The 22,416-nt window shown below is 41.6% G+C and overlaps 1 protein-coding gene across 2 annotated transcripts in view; it reads left to right on the forward strand.

Moving 5' to 3' along the window:
- Positions 1-542: 542 nt before the first annotated feature.
- pcdh19 (protocadherin 19) overlaps positions 543-22,416 on the forward strand; it is a 149,704-nt gene continuing 127,830 nt past the window's right edge. For both annotated transcript variants that reach the window (XM_033030387.1, XM_033030388.1), the window contains exon 1: positions 543-3,494. In XM_033030387.1, the coding sequence (XP_032886278.1) occupies positions 1,005-3,494 (2,490 nt within the window). In that variant the 5' untranslated portion in view covers positions 543-1,004. The remainder of the gene's footprint in view (positions 3,495-22,416) is intronic.

Genomic DNA, 22,416 nt, shown 5'->3' on the forward strand with positions numbered 1-22,416 from the left:
TAATGAGACTGTAAAAGTCCTTCAAGGAACCAAGAATGAATTCCATTTGTTTTATTTTTGGTCTGTTAACGAAGTGGCTGTTGTACAGCCCTTTGAAAGGGGGATACAATTATATCCAATTCGATGCTATCTGCAACTTGATTTATTTTTGTTTTTGCACACACACAGGCAAGCTCGGGCTAGCACGCGTTCTCACGTACACACATGTACACCCTCGCCCACTCACCCAAATCACGGTCACACACAGCCATCCACCTTAAGAGCCACAGTGATAGAAAAAACTGCGTTCACCACATACTCAAACGCACCCTCATCACACAGCTAGATGCTCGCTCCCTTTCACACTCAGTCACGCATCACAGGCTCCACCTTCCGCGATGGAACCACAGGAGTGGCGGCTTCTCCTCTCAGCTCCAGAGAATGTTGAAAAGAACTTGTTAATTTGAAGCTGCCGATCAAGCTCTGCATTCGGCTCTCATTGGCTGTGGGTGGACTGGTCCCGGGACTCAGCCCGCACCGAGCGGAGACGCCACTCTCCAGTTGCACTTTGCAATTGCAGCGCGGCGAGGTCGGACCCGCGGCAGCCGGCAGCAGCGGCTCCCAACCCACACGCTCCTTCTACCTGCGAAGAATGCATGATCCAAAATAAACTTCGGTCGGAATAAAACAGCTCCGGGTTGAGATCTGAATCCAAATTAAACCTCCTGCCGCAGCATGCAACCTCCCTGTAGATCTGCAGATCTGGACACGGTTGGGTGCTGAGGTAAGTGCTGCACGAATAGGAGGAGCAAGGTTTTCCACGCACACCAGTTTCTGGAGCTTGCAGCGGGAAACCACACGACCGGTGCTCTTTTTCGTTAAATACTTTATTGAGGATAAGTGCAAGGTGAATGGAAATGTGTCGGCGCGTCTCCGTGTCTGTCCGTGCATTGCTTCTGTAGAGGGACGGTGAGGATTTGTGTGTCGTTGTTTTCCATCATGCCAGTCTCTCGAAGCTGTTTGTGATGAATCCAGAAATCAACAGGTACTGCTCGGGCATGGGTTTGATGTTGCTGATTGTGCTGCTCTTCTGGTCTCGGGCCGCTGCCGTGATTAATTTGAAATACTCGCTAGTGGAAGAGGAGAGAGCCGGGACAGTGATCGGAAACATAGCGAAAGACGCTGGCTTCTCAACTTGGGAGCAGCCGGTGCCTCTCTTCCGCGTCCTGTCCAACTCGGCGCCGCATCTACTAGAGATCAACCCGGTCAGTGGGCTGCTGGTAACCAAGCAGAAGATCGACCGAGACCTGTTGTGCGGCCAGAACAGCAAATGCGTGATCTCGCTGGAGGAGATGGTCAACTCCATGGAGATCTGTGTGGTCAAGGTGGAGATCCTGGACATCAACGACAACTCGCCCAGCTTCCCCACCGAGCAGATCGACCTGGAGATTTCGGAGACGGCCAGCCCGGGCACCAGGGTCCCCCTGGAGAGCGCCTACGACCCTGACTCGGGGGATTTCGGAGTGCAGACCTACCAGATAACGCCCAACGAACTGTTCGGGCTGGAAATCAAGAGCCGGGGGGACGGCTCCCGCTTTGCCGAGCTGGTGGTGGAGAAAGCCCTGGACAGGGAGGTCCAGTCTCACTACAGCTACATGATCACGGCCCTGGACGGGGGTAAACCACCTAACCTGGGCACGACCCAACTCAACGTTAAAGTCATCGACTCCAACGACAACTACCCGGTGTTTGAACAAACCACTTACACGGTCAATGTGCTGGAGAACGCACCGGTCAACTCGCTGGTCATCGACTTGAACGCCTCGGACCCGGACGAGGGGACAAACGGCGAGATAATCTATTCCTTCAACAGTTACGTGCCGGACAAGACCAGGCAACTCTTCAAACTGGAGCCCCGGACCGGGGCCATCACGGTGAAGGGCAACATCGACTACGAGGAGGGGAGCATCTACGAGATCGACGTACAGGCGAAGGACCTGGGACCCAACTCCATCCCGGCCCACTGCAAGGTGACGGTGAACGTGGTGGACGTGAACGACAATGTGCCGGTCATCACTCTGTTCTCGGTCAACAGTGAGACGGTGGAGGTGAGCGAGGTCGCTCCTCCCGGCTACGTGATCGGCCTGGTGCGAGTTTCCGACCTGGACTCCGGCGCCAATGGCAGAGTCCAGTGCGAACTGTTGGGAGCCGTCCCGTTCAAACTGCAGGAGTACGAGAGCTTCTACACCATCCTGGTGGATGGGAGGTTGGACCGGGAGCAGAGAGACTTCTATAACCTGACCATACTGGCCAAGGACGGCGGCTCCCCCTCGCTCCAGTCCACCAAGTCCTTCACCGTCAGCATCACGGACGAGAACGACAACCCTCCTCACTTTACCAAGCCTTTCTACCAGGTCAGCGTGCGGGAGAACAACACTCCCGGCTCGCACCTTCTCTCCGTGTCCGCCAGGGACATCGATTTGGGGCTGAACGGCAGCGTCTCCTACCAGATAGTCCCGTCGCAGGTGAGGGACATGCCCGTCTTCACCTACGTGTCCATCAACCCCACATCGGGGGACGTGTACGCACTCAGGTCCTTCAACTACGAGCAGACCCGGTCGTTCGAGTTTAAGGTCATGGCCAAAGATGGGGGTACGCCCGCCCTGGAGAGCAACAGCACGGTGAAGGTGTTTGTCCTGGACGTCAATGACAATGTGCCCATTATCTCGGCGCCGCCTTTGGTCAATGGCACCACCGATGTCTACATCCCCAGGAACGTCGGCTCTGGCTACTTGGTGACAGTGGTCAAAGCTGACGACTACGACGAAGGCGACAACGGCCGCTTGACCTACGGCATCGTGGATGGCGACCGAGGTTTCTTCGAGATGGATCAAACGAGTGGGGAAATCAGGACCACCAGAAGTTTCGGAGACGGGGCCGAGACCAGCTATGAACTGATCGTGGTGGCGCACGACCACGGCAAATCTGCCCTCTCCGCCACTGCCTTGGTCGCCGTCTATCTCTCCCCTGGCTTAGATGCCCAGGAGTCGACAGGGTCCCTGAACTTATCTTTAATCTTCATCATCGCCTTGGGGTCCATCGCTGCAATCCTTTTCGTGACCATGATCTTTGTAGCAGTCAAGTGCAAGCGAGACAATAAGGAGATCAGGACGTACAACTGTAGGGTGGCGGAGTATTCTTATGGACAGCAGAAGAAACCGAAGAAAAAGAATAAGATCAACAAGAATGACATCAGGCTGGTGCCCAGAGACATGGAGGAGACTGATAAAATGAACGTGGTCAGCTGCTCTTCCCTCACCTCCTCCCTGAACTACTTCGACTACCACCAGCAAACTCTGCCCATGGGTTGTCGCAGGTCAGAGGCTACCTTTCTAAATGTGGAGAACCAGAACTCCAGGAACGCCAGTGGAAACCACGTGTATCACACTTTCACTAACACCCAGAGCTCCCAACAACAGCCAGACCTCATCATCAACGGGATGCCCCTTCCAGAGGTGAGTCCTTTCACTCATCCATTTTACGTGCAAACCCCAAATTGGTACTTGACTATTGATTCCACCATTAATTGATGTTTTGATCAGTTTCACTCCTTCTATTGCCATGTGATTTTGATAATCAAGTTGATGTTGGAAAGAATTGCAGTTTTACAAAGTAAATGTTAGTTGGACCTGGTTTTTCTTTGACAAAACATACATATTTTTAAAATTATCTTTTGAGGAGTTAACAAGTACATGGTAACTGGCTCAGTAAAGTTGGCTCAATTCAAACAAGTGTTGGAGTTGTGAATGTTTTGGATTTTACTTTTGCTTATTTCTTTTCACTGTAAATTCAACGGGAGAACAAAAGGGAGAGCAAATTAGCTACATAATGACATAACTAGTGGGACTGCTCATTCTTTCCTGGACATTTTATATGGCACACAGGGTGAGTGAAACAGTGGTGCTGACGTATTAGGCTTTCTGCACAAAGCTTCAATTGACTTGTACTGCAACGATATGTAAGATTTCTGTTACTCCACCATCAGGGAGGCTGAGGGGTGGATTGTGAGCCATGCTGGATGCAGTAGCATCTTTGATCAAATGTCTTGCTTGGAACACTTCTGAAGATACTTGAACTTCAGCATTCACTTTGTGGTACTGGAGAGTGTTGCTTTAGGCAGGTCATTTTCAGACATTGTGGCGTGTGAAAGCTGAAACAAAGGATTTGGCAATATATGTTGTAAAATGAAAGAACAGCAAGGAAGAGGTTAAGATATTTTTGAAACATTAAACAGGAGATGATTGTCATGCTGTGAAGTAACAGAAGCTGAAAAAAGTGGAACATAGAAGATAGTGAAAATGTTTGGACTAGGAGAAAACTTTTTGATGCATCAACAAGAACACAGGGAGGACATATTGATGGCTTTAATCTTTATTCTCAGAAAACAAAACAGAAAGCATGGACATGTTTGTAAAAGTTTCCATGAGCTGTGAAAAGTTAAACTGAAAATAAGAAGGAAATCCTAGGAGCTTGAATGCAGAAACAAATGAGAATTGTTTAGAAACAAACACAAATATATTGGGAGATGAATCTGCATTTTATTAAAAAGGTGAATAATCCTTTCTTAGATTAGCAAAAGTCTTATCTACACCATCTTATTTAGACACTGAACGTAATATTCTTCCTGACCTGTTGTTCTACAGAAAGTTTATTTTTTCCTTTTCTTGCTGAAAAGAGTCAAATTAACCCGCTTACAATAAAAGGTTGACAAAGGCGTTCAAAAAATGGCTGTGTTTTATAGTTCTACCTCTGGTTGATTGGTCATTCAAACAATCCCAATTCTACATCAGTTTTGAAAAGTACAATTTGCAAAGGGTAGTAAAGAGTATTTCAACAACTAGTTTGTCCAAGGGATTCTTTGCCATGTAGAATGTAGGAAAAATGTAGGTTGTGTTTGCAACATAACATTCCCCTCATAAACTTTACACCACACTAAGCTTCAATTATTTTTCAGCTCATTTGCCCCCCTTTTATCCTGGATGTGGAGGCACTCCACACAGCAGTGAATGCCAGTTAAATAATAGATTGAAAGTTTAATTTATTCCGCAGACAGAAAAAAAGTAGTTGAATACAATAAATATTAGTGGAAAAGTGTAATTGAACCTGTTTCTCTGATTATAAACACACAAAAAAATCTGAATCTAAAAAATTGGTAAGGTTGTATATTATAAAGATATGTAGGTACCTTTTATACACCAAAAAGTAAATATAATTGAGGTGCATCATAATTAAATTGATAGGAAAATTACCGTGTTAAATGCAAAAGGTCATGCTACACAACCTGGATTTTAGATTCAGCTACATTTTGAATGTTTTCAGTCATGTAAATCTCATGAGAGTGTCATTAAATATCAAGAATCATGATTTGGTTGAGTACATCAATACGCATCATTGAACATTATCTCTCCAACCACCCAGCCCCGCTAAATTCAAATTTGAATTAGCATCGGCGATATTGTGCTAGCACTTGACATCAACGAAGAAACGGGACTGTAGCAGCAGAATCAACAGAACTCACTCTTGTTTGGTTGCAGCAGCTGCTTTGCAATGAGCTTCTGTCTATGTTGTCTTGATCTACCATGATCACAATGGTCAAAAGGAAGGCAGCATTGATTTTAATATCCTTTGACATTAGTTACCCTATTGCCTGGACTACATGCTTCTCACAAACTCACCCATTAATTACTTGGTGAGAGTACTTAGCCACCATTAAGTAAAACAATGTTCTGAACTAAACATGTGTTTTGTGTCCTTTACTTGTGGGTGGCCGTCTTGTATTTGCTTAGTTCAAGTAAATATGAAATTTACATTTTTCTTCCCCCATCCTTCCCCAGAACAGTGCATACTTTTATCACCCCTAATACACACAACTGGTGTGTACTGGTGCACACAACTGGTTTATAGGCTATGGTTACTCTGTTGTGGAGCAGCGTGTTTTGTGGGATAGCATCTCAATAACATAACTGAACCATTTAACAAGGCTAACTACTTCAAAAATGAAAATGGCAGTATGATGGAGAACCTTATAAGCCAGTGCAAAATGGGTTTTGTTTAAGAAGGAACTGCAGATGCTGGAAAATCGAAGGTAGACAAAAATGCTGGAGAAACTCGGCGGGTGCAGCAGCATTTATGGAGCGGAGGAAATAGGCAACGTAGGGAGAACTGAGAAGGGGAGGAGACAGTAAGGACTACCTGAAATTAGAGAAGTCAATGTTCATAGCGCTGGGGTACAAATTGCCCAAATGAAATATGAGGTGCTGCTCCTCCAATTTCCTGTGGTCCTCACTCTGGCCGTGGAGGAGGCCCAGGACAGAAAGGTCGGATTCGGAATGGGAGGGGGAGTTGAAGTGCTGAACCACCGGGATATCAGGTTGGTTATTGCGAACCGAGCCGAGGTGTTCGGTGAAGCGATCGCCAAGCCTACGCTTGGTCTCACCGATGTAGATCAGCTGACGCGGATGCAATAGATGAGGTTGGAGGAGGTGCAGGGTTTTGCTGTGTTATCTCTCATTAGCATCTTCAAATTTAGTCACAATGCCTGGCTAGCAATTGAGCAAAGATGAAGAGATGTCAATGTGGAAAGAGATGGAAAAATGGATTTTGGTTCAATCTGAACCAGGTTCCATAATATGCACATAGTAGGCCAGGATCAGAGGCCATTTTCTCTCAGATACTGGGAATGGACGAGGGGGGAAATATAGACAAACCAAGGTGTAGGGAGTGCGGGAAAGTGTTCTCTTGAAAGGATATAGTTTTTAAATGCAGTTATTATTTAATGTTTTGTCTTTTTTCCGCATTAATCCTCTTAAAGATAACCTTCATTTTCTAAACTTAGTGAATTAAAATGGTCCTTAGAATCTAGACTTAATTTATGCATAAATTATCTGATCCCCGTAATGTTGTCTGTGGGAAGTTGGTGTATGCTAATTGGTTTCCAGACTTCTCAAATTATAACATTCACTATAATTTAAAAAGTGTTGTCTGTAAAAATGTTTTGGCCATTTTGTTGTTGACAGGTGCTATTTAAATGCATGATGTTCTTTGTCTGACTTCCATCCTAGTCTCGGAATACTACTGGGAAAATTAGTGGGTGTTTTTAATACAATGCACATTTGTGACACCCTACAGGCAGGAAGATTAATAGTTAGTCAAATACTCAACTGAATAATATTTTAAAATACGGCAATGTAAAATGATTATTTATAATAACTCTTCTTTTAGTTTCTGATGGTTGTGTTCTGTAATTTATGACTGAGCATCAGTTCAAAGCCCTTAAATGCACTTTTCAGTTGTCTGGCATGGAAATATGTACCATTTAATCAAATATTTACTGCTTAGATTAGATTTCTACTGTTTTGTTAAAGGAAGGTGCTGCAGGCATGTTCCAATTATCATTCATCAAGATAAGGTAAAGTCAAAACCACTGCAGGCATGGGTTGCAATATAGGTTAATGACCTATAAAAAGCTATGGTTAAACCTATTGTGTGAAATACCCCAATACAGGCACATTCCACAAGGATCAGAAGGGTTACAAAAACGCCTGTGTAGTTTGAATTATGCATGGTACCCACCCGTGGAAAGAATGTGAGCCTTCACATGTGACCTATTGTCATCCAAATGGCCACCTCTGGTGTTTATGTGATCTGTCTGAAAGCTTAGATTAGACTAGACTCTTTCCATGATAATGACATCCCATTTAATGTCATCCAGAGGGCATCTTCTCATCAAAAAGTAGCTTCTAGACAAAGCTCTTAAGTATTGGTATTACGTCTTACCAATACCAGAGGAATAAATGAAGGTCAGCACAGTTGCTTTATATTACAAAGTGCAGATGTGTGTTGATGATGCCATTTGTATTAGCGCAGAGTGGTTAAATTAACTAAAACCCTCTGAATCAGAGTCAAAGAGAGGTACAGCATGGAAACGGGCCCGACAGCCCACTAAGGGCATGCAGGTCTTCAATCATCCATTTATTCTAATACATTAAACCCATTTTTTAAAATCGTATTTTCATCAATTAATGCTCCTAGATTCCACTGATCACCTTCACATAAGAGGCATTTCACAGTGGCTAATCATCGTACCAACTGACATGTTGGAATATGAGAGAAAACTGGTGCACTTGGGACAAAGCTGTTCATGGAAAACTTGCAAACTCCACACTGACAACATCAGAGGTCAGGATTGAAGATAGACACAAAAAGCAGGAGTAACTGGGCAGGTTAGACAGCATCTATGGGGAATAGGTGACGTTTCAGGTCGAGAACCAGGTGTCTGGCATTGTGAGGCATTGACTCTCGTTGTTTTAAGCTATGCTTGTTCAAGGACTGTGTCAACAAGTAACAAGCGAGACCCACTCAAAAGCCACTGTACTTTGCAGCTTACAAAGACCTGCAATTGATCTCAGTGTTAAAGTGGGAAGATAATTGTAATTCAGAGTCATGAGGCAAGGACATAAAACCTAGTGGGTACCATAGGCACTTGAGCCACTTGGGTGCTGATTAGATTAATATTGACATACAATTTAGCATAATTTTTGGCCACATTATGGCAATCAGCTGTCCCAAGTTATTTTATGCTACTTTTTGTTAACTTTATGTTTTTTTTGTTTTAATTTCATATTGGCTAAATGAAACAAACACCTCCAGCTTCATTTTGCCCCCCTGTTAAAAAGAATGTCTGATGAAATTCATTGACAATAGAAAGACTGAAATGTACTGGGTTTGTAACTCTCTCGCCTGTTTAAATTTACACAAAACTTTTCTGAAACAATGCGAGGAAACCATTGGAATGACAAGACTGAGCTCCAGGATGTATTAGAATGAGGTCTGCATTACAAGGGTATCTGACAATGTAAGCAAGGTGGGTGGTGGAAGTGATGGGGGTTGGGGAAGACGGAGAGAGAAAGAGGAGATGACACATTTCTTTGAATGGGGTAGTTGTTACATTGCAGCACTGCTGGCCAGCTTGGACTTGGAGAAGCTGCAAGCACTGTGGTAGCCAACTTCGAGCTGCGCCTGTAAAACTTCAATATTGTCCTTTTTGCCAAAATATGGCCCAGAGGGACGAGGGAAAACTAGCAACTACGACTGAAGCAGAATTTCCTCATATTTTGTGGTTTTGTCTAATAAAATGATAGCCCAAATGTCCAGATGTGTTCTATTAATCTTTGTACTATATGCATATTATTGAGTTGTGTCACAAGTAGGAAATGTCTCATAATTAATGAAACATTTTAAATGCACCAACTGCTAATCATTTACTTTGACCTTTGTAGACAGCCTGACGCTTAATAAAGGGGTGGAGGAGGGGATATGACATGCTAAAACAAGCATGGACCAGGCCTTCACAATGTCACAGTCTTTAAAATGCACATTAAATAAACAACTGTTTTTTTCAATACTTCAATTATCAAACTGAGGTGCATGCAGATATTTATGGAAAGGGAACTGATTTTCTGCTTTAAGGGACTTGTTGAGGGGGAAAGAGGGGGCTGGAAAGTACTGTGCATTCATTTGAATCTCAGTTTTAGCAACAAAGGAGGTATTTGGTGCATCCTGCCAAAAAAACACAGAGAAACAGCTACTTCCAAACATGCAACTCAAAAACAAAGACCACCAAATACAACAATCAATAGAATACAAGTACTCAATTTGATATTTTGAACTGAGGCACATAATTACATTTGAATAAAATGTATGCAGGAGTCATGGCTTAGCTTTATCACTGTGGAGATCAGGGTGTTCTTTTTTGTTATGTGGAGAGAGTTCTCCATGTTTTGACTTGCTGTGGTCAACTGAGGACGTTGGGGAACCTGTTCTCCAGCTTACATTTGTGGTGTCAGACTCAGCCACTAGGAGGCACATGTGAGCTGCCTGGGGTATAGCTTTCCTGAAGGGGTTCTTTTGTCCACTGGGAAGCAACTGGTGTGTTCTTGGAATTGCGATGCAGTAGTTAGTAGGGAGGGAAGGTTCCATTTATCATAATTTGTGGTTCTCTCCTCTTACAGATCATTGCTAAAATCTGCTTTTATTAGTAATTTGCCATAATTTCTCTATATGTCTCATTGTCAGACTTTGTATCATAACATTTCCTCAAGGTATTTTTTTCTATATAAAAAGTGCTATAAAATGAATTTGGTTTTGAATCAATACACCGTTCACTGAGCAGATGTTATGCTGACATCAGCTGCTTTACAGTGATTAATTTAAAAAAAATCTCCAATCATAGATCCTGCTGCACAGTTAATATGATTCCAAATGATGATATGGACTTCTGATTGTCTGATACTTACCACACAGCCAACATCAGTTCTAAACATCACATTATCAGGCCAACATCACATGGCTGATCTTGGTGTGCACGTAATGGCTGCTGTGACTCCTTCGTTACAACATGATGCTACTGGTTTTAAACTGTTGTGAGATACCCCGAGGTAATTAAGGATTTATACATACAGGTTCTGTATCTTAAAAAAAGAGTATAGTATGAGCTCAGAACTGGCACTGAGCTGGGCAAATGCACCATACAGATACAATGCAGCTTCTATACAGAGAGCTAGCTCACAGATGCACAGTCAGCCTGACTGCATTAACAAGACTGTTGTAGCAGGTGGCAATACTGAGTGCAGATTCATAGCCCCAAGTACAGATGGGGGTCCATTGCTAATGGCTGAATAGAGGGCAGTCAGTTTATATTTGGCAGATTCATAAACCCTGTGAGACCCACTCGTGCTGATTCAGTAATGCAAGAAAATGCCTTTAAAAAGAGCAAGCCAATCGTGTCTGTGAGTTATTCAATTATTTGGGACTCAAGCTTTGTACGTGAAAGGTTAATGAATTGCTTATATTGTAGGTCACTAATTAAACAAAGTTTTTAAAGGGACGCAAAGTGACATGATTGCTGTAATTGATGTGAGTGTGATCTGTAAGAGGAGGAAGCAATTCAAAGCCTTCATTTTACTGCTGATCTGCATCGTAAAGTATTGCCTGAGCCCTGTAAGCCAGGTGCATCTTTTATTACATTTTAGTGCACAATACGGTGTGAAATGAGAGAAGCACAGGGCTTTCAATCTCTGTGTTTGTAAAAGTAACTCTAAGGTTGTAGTGGAATTGCAATACGGTTGGTGTAAATAAAATAAATACTACCTGTGTAAAGTGTTGGTTTGATATTGCTGGGGGGAAAAAAACTTCCTGACTGTTGCATATTCATGTTGGAAGAACAGGAATTTCTCCTTAATGGGTGAGGTTGAAGAGCATTGTTTAACAATGGCCTGGAAATTATTCCTAGCTGTCTGCTTTCAAACAGCTGAATGTTATGCCCATTTAGACAGCTTTTGTTGGATACTTCATACTGAAGTCCAGTTCAGCCTGGCTGAAAATGTTTGACTTTGTTACTGAAGGACAAAGAGGGGTGGGTGTTACCAATAACTGTTAATGCTGCAGAGGGCTATTGGCCGAAGTTCATATTGATCAGAACATGTTTCACAGTCAAGCAGCTGCTTCCTACAAGAGAGGTGTACAGTTAAGAAATGATGTGTGGTTCTATGTCTGTGGCCTGCACTCCTGGGATTGGTTTAATTTTGTTTAGTCACAGCGTGGAAACAGGCCCTTTGGCCCACTGAGTCCATGCTGACCAGCAATCACCCTTACCATAATTCTATCCTACGCACTAGAGACAATTTACAGATGCCAATTAACTTACAAACCTGCATGTCTTTGGAATGTGAAAATGAAACCAGAGCATTCTAGAGAAATCCCACACGGTCACAGGGAGAACGTACAAACTCCATATAGACAGCACCCATGGTCAGAATCGAATCCGGGCCTCTAGCGCTGTAATGCCCCTGTCCCACTTAGGAAACCTGAACGAAACCTCTGGAGACTTTGCGCCCCACCTAAAGTTTCCGTGCGGTTCCCGGAGGTTTTTGTCAGTCTCCCTACCTGCTTCCACTACCTGCAACCTCCGGCAACCACCTGCAACCTCCGGGAACCCCACGGAAACCTTGGGTGGGGCGCAAAGTCTCCAGAGGTTTCCGTTCAGGTTTCCTAAGTGGGACAGGGGCATTAAAGCAACTCTACTGCTGTCCTGCCGTGTGATGGTCTAAACCATCATTGGTTTTCTGTACTGGGAAAGTAATAGCAGACCACACACCTACAGCACAATTCAACGTGGGTATGTGGTAACTGTACAAAAGGGTTTATATAAAGGAGGGAGCATCAAACAAAGTTGATCAAAAGGAGAAGAGCCACAGTTTTCATAACAGTACATCGAAGGGGGCAGCAAGACTGAGCCAAGGGTGTATGGTCTGAAGAGAGCACTAAAAGGCAAGTAAGGACATTGCACTGAAAAGTTAACAACAGGGGGGCAGATGATCTCCTTCTGAGGAGAGTATGTTGTACTGAAGAGATCCTCGCAAATTAAAGGAAACAGACAGTTTTGCCTGGGTTCATTCAGTTTTTTTTAAAAGAAAGCATTACAGTACAGCACAGGACCAGATCCTTTAGCCCACAATGTCTGTGCCGCACATTATGACGAGAACAACTCTTATCATTGAGGCCATGTCATAAACTACATTTAACCCATCATTTGTATTGGTACACAGCAAATAGAGGAAACATCCCAGCCCCTGCTCTGAACAGGGGTAATAAAAGTTTTTTTAAATAGTTTTACTCGTCAAATATCATTTAATGCCACATGGTTGTTCATTGTATGAAGAACAACAATGTAAGGATAGTTCTTGAGTGGACATTTGAATATGTGTTTGATGTGTTAGATGTTTAATTACCCTGATCTTTTTTTCCTGAACTATTTAGTTGTTGAGGAGAGGGATGTTCTGAAAGCCTCTCCTCCCGAATACTCAGACTTGAGTTGACTACTGTCTCCAGATTTATGTGCACGACTGCAGAGCGATATTCAATCAATTAGCTGTAGGTTTGTGCAGCTCTTTGTATAGTACGTTAGTTTTGCTGTTCAGTACCTATTTGGTTTTGTAGCTTCACCAGGACCTAACATCTGCTTTAGGTCTCTTGGGGCTTTTACTGAACTATGGTTGCCCCCCCGACTTGAAGCTAATGCTTAAGTTTGCTGCATGCCATAGCATTAAAAATTGTAGTTGACTTTAATTATAATTCTATAGATTCTAATTCTATAAATTATAATTCTATAAAAAACAACTCTTTTGAAATATTTGGTTTCATGCTGCACCTGTTAACAGCCTCTAGATCACAAAAGCTACCGGCAGTGTGGGTGTCAGGAACATTTCTTTTTTCCTTTATAGCTGGAGTTTTTCTTTTCTTTGTGTTCCATCCTGTATATTAGTTTAGTTCAATTAATCATAGTCACGTGTGCTGAGGTGAGTGAAACGTGCTTAGTTACTTACTATCCAGTCAACGAAATCCAGATTACAATCAAGCTGTCCACAGTGTACAGATGCAGGATAATGGGTATAACGTGGTATCACACAATATGGAGGGTGAAGATGAGATGAGAGATAGTACCACTAATACTGTTTTGATTCAGTTACTTATAGTGGATAGGACAAGTTTACGTTGTTTTAATCCTTGTATTGATTCTCTCTAATAAACTGACAAAGATCTAGGTAAGAAGCTGTGCCCTTTTTAATTCAGTCAGTAATGGTAATATTAACTGATGAACATTGAAGTTGCTCTCTAGGGTACAGTCTGCGTCTTTTCAAGTCACGTCCAATGTGAAGGAAGGTTGATTTGTTACCTGAGTGAGGCGGTAGATGGGTAAACGACAGGAAGTTCCCTTGCCCATCTTTGATTTAATGTCATGAAATTTCACAGGGTCTGAATTCCTTGATGAGAATTATTGAGACATTCCTTCCGGACTGTATATGAGTGTGCCACTTCCACTGGTGGGTCTGAAAAAGGGTCATAAGGTCTGAAGAAGGATTTCGGCCCAAAATGTTGCCTATTCCCTTTGCTTCATTGATGCTGCCTCACCCGCTGAGTTTCTCCAGCATTTTTGTCTACCCAATTTTCCAGCATCTGCAGTTCCTTCTTAAACATATATATGGTCATAAAGGATAGGATTAGAATTCGGCCATCGTGACCTGAAATCTCATCTGTCCATTCCCTCACGTGAATGCTGCCTGAGCAGCTGAGTTACTCCAGCACTTTCTGTTATTACTTGTGGGACAGCTCTCCAATTTAGGCTCATGTCCCCAGATATTTGTGCAGAGTATTTTGTTCGGCTGACTGGGCTGTGTATGCCTTTGTTGGGCCCAAAACCAACACTGAGACCAATGAAGGGTGGCCCGTTCGATTTTATTTTCATGCTTTGATGTAACGATTTCATACAATTGAGTGATTTGCTTGACTGTTCACCAGGCAGTTAAGAATCTTGCATTCAAGGCACATTTAGGATATGCTGGATAAGGGCAGCAAAAATCTTTCACTAATGTACATTAGAGGACATGGAGGATTTTATAATCTTCCGGTAGTTTTATAGTCACCATTTATGATACAAGTCGCCTGTTCAATACCAGCTGAATTGAATCCTTCACCTGCTGCAGAATTAAACCTGTTTCAGGATCATTAATCTAGCTCTCCAGATTACTTGTCCATAACATCCACTATTCTACCATTTTTACTTGTTTCCTGTTGAACTTAAACTTTCCATTTAATTTGGTAAGAACAGGATGCTGAACAGACAGTGCTGCAACAAGAGATGTGCAGTAAAATTGTAGATTTAATTTCTATCTCTGGTCACTTAACTACATGAATGGTAATTACTGATTCATATCTGAAAATACTGCTTGCTCGCAATTTGTTCATTTACAAACACCTTTTTCCTCTTTTGTATTACATGCATCCAGGGGAAATCTATAACACTGACAATAATGACTCGCTTAGATTAACCTTCTTATGATGAAATTGCTACAATTATCGGGCAGCTGCATTAACAATTTTGTTTTTTTAAAGTAAAGGCATGTGACGCTTTTAAAACGGCTCCTGTTTTTAATAATCATCATTAAAATAGTTTGACCTGATTTTTAGGATAGCTACATAAAGGGAAATAAAATGGAGAGGATACGGCTTTTCAAAGATTTAGAACCAGTTGGTTGACATATAAACCCACACACTACATTTCATAGTGAATAAAGATATTTTATAATATAGATTATGGTGATGACTCCACTGGCAAGGGTTGCACTGACCTACACATGCTGCCAAGTTGTTAAGTGAGTGTCTGTGCTTAAAATTAACCTCTTTAACCAACCTTCTGATTATTGCTCCTAATCACAGTGTCAACTGGTTTTCCTGATTGTACTCCATGAATAACTTTGCTTAGTTTTATTATATTAAACACACTATTAAAGTTGTTGTATTGCTACAGCATGTGTCCCATAACTCTCCAGCACCAGAGTCTTGGTTCATTGTAATGTCTTTGTTTATTTTGATTCTTATGACGTCCTAATGTAGGGTGCTACCCAAAAAGTTGGCCCTCACTTTGCCTCCACAGATGCTGCCTCACCTAGTGAGTTTCTCCAGCAGGTGGTTTTTTGCTCCAGATTCCAACATTTGCAGTCTCGCTTGTGTCTTTGTTTATGTGTTATGTGTTAATGTTGCACTGAATCTGGGGAATTAAAACACAAAATGCAGATTAAGAAGCACCTGTGGAAGGAGAAGCACAGTCAATGGTAAAGGGCTGAGCCTACATAAGGATTTGCAAAGACAGCCCCTGGCTGCCACCCATAGCCTTCCCATTGTTTAGCCAGACCATGCACCAGCATCTGCAGTTTCTTCCTACACAATAAGTAGTGGGGACCATCGGTTAGATGCACTATGTGTGGAACCACATCAATTTTCAATGTGCTACATAAGTGAACAGAATTTATCTGGAAGTATTTTCTGCCGAGTTGCCATTAGGTTTCCCATTCAGGCTTCTAAACAGTCCTTCCACAAGCTAACGTACTGTCCAATTCACATCTTTTCCATTGCGCCATAAGGCTTCGGCTATGAAACCGATGCACTACAATGCTGAGAACTATATTCTGCACTCTGTACAGAATATAATACATATTGCATATTTGTGTATGTACTATATTTGGTCCATCTATGAGTTTGACTTGATTGCATTTATGCATAGTATATTTGGTCTGATTGGATGGCATACAAAACAAAGCATTTCCTTGTACCTTGGTACTTATCACAATACTATTAGTTTCAATATAATTATGGAGAAGGTCAGAACTGGACCAAGGGTTGAGATTTTTGATTGGAGAAAGGCTAACTTTGAAGAGATGCGAAAGGATTTAAAAGGAGTGAATTGGGACATTTTGTTTTATGGGAAGGATGTAGTAGAGAAATGGAGGACATTTAAAAGTGAAATTGTAAGGGTACATTTTTATGTCCCTGTTCGGTTGAAAGGAAAGAGTAATAATTGGAAAGAGCCATGGTTTTCAAGGGAAATTGGACACTTGGTTCGGAAAAAGAGAGAGATCTACAATAATTATAGGCAGCATTGAGTAAATGAGGTGCTTGAGGAGTCTAAAGAATGTAAAAAGAATCATAAGAAAGAAATTAGAAAAGCTAAAAGAAGATATGAGGTTGCTTTGGCAAGTAAGGTGAAAGTAAATCCAAAGGGTTTCTACAGCTATATTAATAGCAAAAGGATAACGAGGGATAAAATTGGTCCATTAGAGAGTCAGAGTGGACAACTATCTGTAGAGCCAAAAGAGATGGGGGAGATATTGAACAATTTCTTTTCTTCGGTATTCACCAAGGAGAAGGATATTGAATTATGTGAGGTAAGGGAAACAAGTAGGGTAGCTATGGAAACTATGAGGATCAAAGAAGAGGAAGCACTGACACTTTTGAAAAATATAAAAGTGGATAAGTCTCCAGCTCCTGACAGGATATTCCCTAGGACATTGAGGGAAGTAAATGTAGAAATAGCAGGGGCTATGACAGAAATATTTCAAATGTCATAAGAAACGGGAATGGTGCCGGAGGATTGGCGTACTGCGTATGTTGTTCCATCGTTTAAAAAAGGTTGTAAGTGTAAACCTCGCAATTATAGACCTGTTAGTTTGACATCAGTGGTGGGCAAATTAATGGAAAGGATACTTAGAGATAATATATATAATCATCTGGATAAACAGGGTCTGATTTAGAACAGTCAACATGGATTTATGCCTGGAAGGTCTTGTTTGACTAATCTTCTTGAATTTTTGGAAGAGGTTACTAGGGAAATTGATGAGGGTAAAGCGGTGGATGTTGTCTATATGGACTTCAGTAAGGCCTTTGACATGGTTCCACATGGAAGGTTGGTTAAGAAGGTTCAATTGTTGGGTATTAATAATGGAGTAGCAAGATGGATTCAACAGTGGCTGAAGGGGAGATACCAGAGAGTAATGGTGGATAACTGTTTGTCAGGTTGGAGGCCGGTGACTAGTGGTGTGCCTCAGCGATCTGTGTTGGGTCCACTGTTGTTTGTCATATACATCAATGATCTGGATGATGGTGTGGTAAATTGGATTAGTAAGAATGCAGATGATACTAAGATAGGTGGTGTTGTGGATAATGAAGTAGATTTTCAAAGTCTACAGAGAGATTTAGGCCATTTGGAAGAGTGGGCTGAAAGATGGCATATAATGCTGATAAGTGTGAGGTGCTATATCTTGGTAGGACAAATCAAAATAGGACGTACATGGTAAATGGTAGCGAATTGAGTAATGCAGTTGAACAGAGGGATCTAGGAATAACTGTGCATAGTACCCTGAAGGTGGAATCTCATGTAGATAGGGTGGTAAAGAAAGCTTTTGGTGTACTGGCCTTTACAAATCAGAACATTGAGTATAGAAGTTGGGATGTAATGTTAGAATTGTACAAGGCATTGGTGAGGCCAATTCTGGAGTATGGTGTACAATTTTGGTCGCCAAATTATAGGAAAGATGTCAACAAAATAGAGAGTACAGAGGAGATTTACTGGAATGTTGCCTGGGTTTCAGCACCTAAGTTACAGAGAAAGGTTGAACAAGATAGGTCTTTATTCTTTGGAGCACAGAAGGTTAAGGGGGGACTTGATAGAGGTCTTTAAAACTATGAGAGGGATCGACAGAGTTGACGTGGATAAGCTTTTTTTCCAATGCGAGTAGGGAAGATTCAAACAAGAGGACTTGATTTGAGAATTAAGGGACAAAAGTTTAGGAGTAACATGAGGGGGACTTCTTTACTCAGAGAGTGGTAGCTGTGTGGAATGAGCTTCCAGTGGAAGTGGTGGAGGCTGGTTCGATTTTATAATTTAAAAATAAATTGGTAGGTATATGGACGGGAAAGGAATGAAGGGTTATGGTCTGAGTGCAGGTAGATGGGACTAGGTGAGAGTAAGTGTTCGGCACGGACTAGAAGGGCCGAGATGGTCTGTTTCCGTGCTGTAATTGTTATATGGTTATGGTTATCACCTAAACCTAAATTATATTTCCATTAGGTTTTGTACACAGTGTAGCTAAGGTAAATACAAATTTCTAATGTTGTGGAGGGATGAGGATGTCAGTTCCAAAATTGTCATTGGGGAAATGGTCACAACTCTTTTGTTCTTTGGGTACCTCAGCAAAACTTACAACTAAAAGAGTAGGGGAACAAAAGAAAAAACTGTTCAGAACAAAAGTAGATAAAATGTTGACTGAAAAATAGTAAAAATTAGTTCCCGAAGATTGTGTCCAAACTAAAAACTCAACACAATCCTGTCAGCGTGTTGTCATTGCAACTGGAGGCACAGGTTTGCTCTGTTTCCTAGGGCTTAATGAAGAGTTGGCACAAAAACTAACGCATAAAAGTGAAATTATAATACCTAATAACCGCAATGAAGCACAAACAAGGCAATGATCTCACTGGGAATTTTGTACCAGTGAATTATAGCACTTAGAAACATAGAAACATTGAAAATGGGTGCAGGAGGAGGTCATTTGGCCCTTCGAGCCAGCACCGCCTTTCATTTGGATCATGGCAGATCGTTCCCAATCAATAACCCGTGCCTGACTTCTCCCCAAATCCCTTGATTCCACCAGCCCCTAGAGCTCTATCTAACTCTCATTAAATCCATCCCGTGATTTGGCCTCCACTGCCCTCTATGGCAGGGAATTCCACAAATTCACAACTCTGGGTGAAAATGTTTATTCTCACCTCAGTCCTAAATGGTCTCCCCTTTATTCTAAGACTGTGCCCCCTGGTTCTGGAATCGCCCAACATTGGGAACTTTTTTCCTGCATCTACCCTGTCCAGTCCTTTTATAATTTTATATGTTTCTATAAGATACCCCCTCATCCTTCTAAACTCCAGTGAATACAAGCCTAGTCTTTTCAATCTTTCCTCGTATGACAGTCCCGCCATCGCAGGGATCAATCTTGGGAACCTACGCTGCACTGCCTCAATCACAAGGATGTCCTTCCTCAAATTAGGAGACCAAAACTGTACACAATACAGTTGTTAAGGAATTAAATAAAATCAGAACCATATGTGGTATAATACTGCCCCTTCATTTAAAAGGTTGAATTGTATTTGATGGGAACTATTTAACTTGCACCTGCTGATTATAAATATAATTACAAATGTCTGAAAATAGCCCCCAAATATATACTGATTGTAGATGGTCTATGCATGCAACCTATAATGTAGCTACCTCAATACCACTAACCACGCCTTAGTCATCTCAGTATAACTGTGATATCTTCCCCTTGCTCCGCCTTGGTTCCAGTACGCCTGAAGACTAGATGCAGTCAGTACTGGGACGTGCTTTACATGTGCCTTTATTAAATACTCAGTAAAGTTACAATGTGTCAGACTTAACTTCTTTACACTGATTGTTGGCTTTATATGTGTCAGTGTTTGGACGAAAATGGCTCATCAGAAAGTATTGCATTCCCCACCTGAACATTATGTTTATATTTGATTAAAATGAAGGATAATTGCAATCCCAAGAAAATATTGAAAATATGTTAATTCTGATTCATTACGCAACCCTCTGGATTTATTTTATCTGCTACTAGAACAAACCTGAGTGTTGAAAGAGCAAGTAGCCAAAATCATTATTACATCAGTTTGAGAGATGACTTGTGTATTTCCAAACTGTATTGCTCCATTTCAAATCTGTGTTACACAATTTTGAAGTCAGTATAACACAATTTTATGATATGTGTTACATTTTCAGTTTTTATAGTATTTGTACTATAAGTAGATGAGAAGGTATCATTTTCAATATAAAATGGCTGGAAAACATAGTTTGGGAAGACACAGGGTAGATTGTTCGAACGTAAAGGTAATAATAATAAAATTAGAAACTGAATCATTTTAAAACACTGACGTTATGCAGCAAAGCCCTGGATCAGAGATAATCTCAGTTTGCTTCTGTCTGTATTGTCCTCCTTTACCTGGCTTGAAAACCCACAGGCTATTATGTTGATTGGCATCAAATTCTATTTCCATTAAGAGGTCTGGTATATTTGCAGTCCCTTTGGTCTGTACATTAGTGATTTGAGCTACTTTAGTCAGGAATGGTCAAAGTGACTGTTGAATTATTATAAACAGTGCATCTAATATCTAGTGTCTTACAGTAATTCATTTTTTTAATCATTTCATCTACCCTGTAAAACTGTGTTTTCCATTTACCCGGTTACAGCTATTAACCGGTCCATCGAGGACATAAATGAACAGTGTTTTCATCACAGGTTGACCTGCGATGCTGCATTGCTCTTTTTAAAATGGTGCTTTTCTGCTCTTAACGAAGCATGCAAAAATGAGTCCTATTAATCAATATCAGAACTGAAGGCAATTGTTACCAGGTGATCATGTCATAACCCTGGCTGGAACTAGGAATATGCAGAAGAAACACATTTAAAAACATGAAACTAGTGTGAGTTACGGGTGTTTGCACATTTTATGTATTCACATGATTCTCCTCTTCTTGGTAGTTTAGCATCAGACCATTTGTTTCGAGTGGGTTAATAACATCTTCAAAAGAGTGAAGACAGGAATTGAATTTGGAACCTGGAGCAGAGAAGGAGGGATTTAAAATGTGGGGAAATAGATTTAAGATTAAAATGACAGAGCGCAGGAAACTCTTTTTTGTACAATGGGTTTACGAGGTTGTAAAATGCACCACCAGAGTTATCGATTGAAGCAGAAACCGTGACAACATTTAGGAGTAGATTAGATGATGATTGAGCGAAAGAGAAGATAAATGGTAAAGGGGAAAAAGTGGGCAGGAGCTATAAGAGCCACATTTGTCTGGATGATGCACACCAACACAAGACTTTTGGCCTGCAATTTGGGCTTATAATTTCATCATAATTCCAGGTAATTCTATGTGTGGTGCAACAATCTGCCCAAAGTTTTTTAATTTCAAAAATAAACTTTATCATTATAGGCGCAAAAAACACAGTTCAAAGCTTTTAACACATTTTTAGTGTTGGTCTTTACATTCAGCGTTTCAGGTTATGTGCATTTGTTTATTCATGGCCCATTGCCACTCATGTACCCCCTTGGGGTGACTCCCTTCCTGTGTTGCAGAGGTTTCCCCACCGGACTCATCCCCTTCAATCTCCAGCAGCGGAAGGATCCTAGACTCTTGTCCTTTCCCACGGAGCCTTTGCATTGGCTGCACAGTGCATCCCTCAGCATGTGGTCCTGTGAAACAGAAGTGGAAAAAAAAATCTTGGTCTGTCAATCATTAGAAATCACAGTGGCAATAATAAGCCAGTAATCAGAGTTCGGTCCTCTCTGTTTAATGAGGGTACATCTGATTTTCCAATACACATCAAAGCAATGTGGCTTCTATTCACATCTGTGTGGCAACTGCAGCCAATAATGCACTGGCTAGGCAGGAATAGCAATGGCATAAGTTTCTCAGAGACGGCGGTTTTCTTTCAGTGAATGCACATATGCACATATTGATTTTCCAATTGTAGTCAGCAGGCACTGTGGCCTAATCTCTTTTTTTTTTAAACACAAGAACAAAAACTTCTGGTGAAGCAAGAATTCTTGATGCCTCCTCTTTATTTGAAGTAGTCCTGAAAAGCAGTCTTTTGTCTCCTTTGTTTGACATCAAATGCATGCTGTTTGCAGGTGAAGTTGAAACAAAAAAAAAACTTCACCCACACGTCACATTCTGGTTGCTCGCCTCTGAAAGAAATGAGTTTGACCACTGTGCACGGAATGCCCTTTTATGTCTTTATTATCAATCTTAAAAATTGCACAAGCAGAGACAAATAATGTTTAGCAGAGTTGAACAGCAGACACAGAGGCGAAATGTTGGGAAACTAATTGGAAATTAAAAGTCTCCCTTCTTAATAGTTTCAGATATTTTGTATCTTAGTTATTCTCCTTAAAAAAGAACTCTGGGCTGTACAG

The sequence above is a fragment of the Amblyraja radiata genome, chromosome 12 (assembly GCF_010909765.2).
Source record: "Amblyraja radiata isolate CabotCenter1 chromosome 12, sAmbRad1.1.pri, whole genome shotgun sequence".
In the NCBI taxonomy this organism is placed as follows: domain Eukaryota; kingdom Metazoa; phylum Chordata; class Chondrichthyes; order Rajiformes; family Rajidae; genus Amblyraja; species Amblyraja radiata.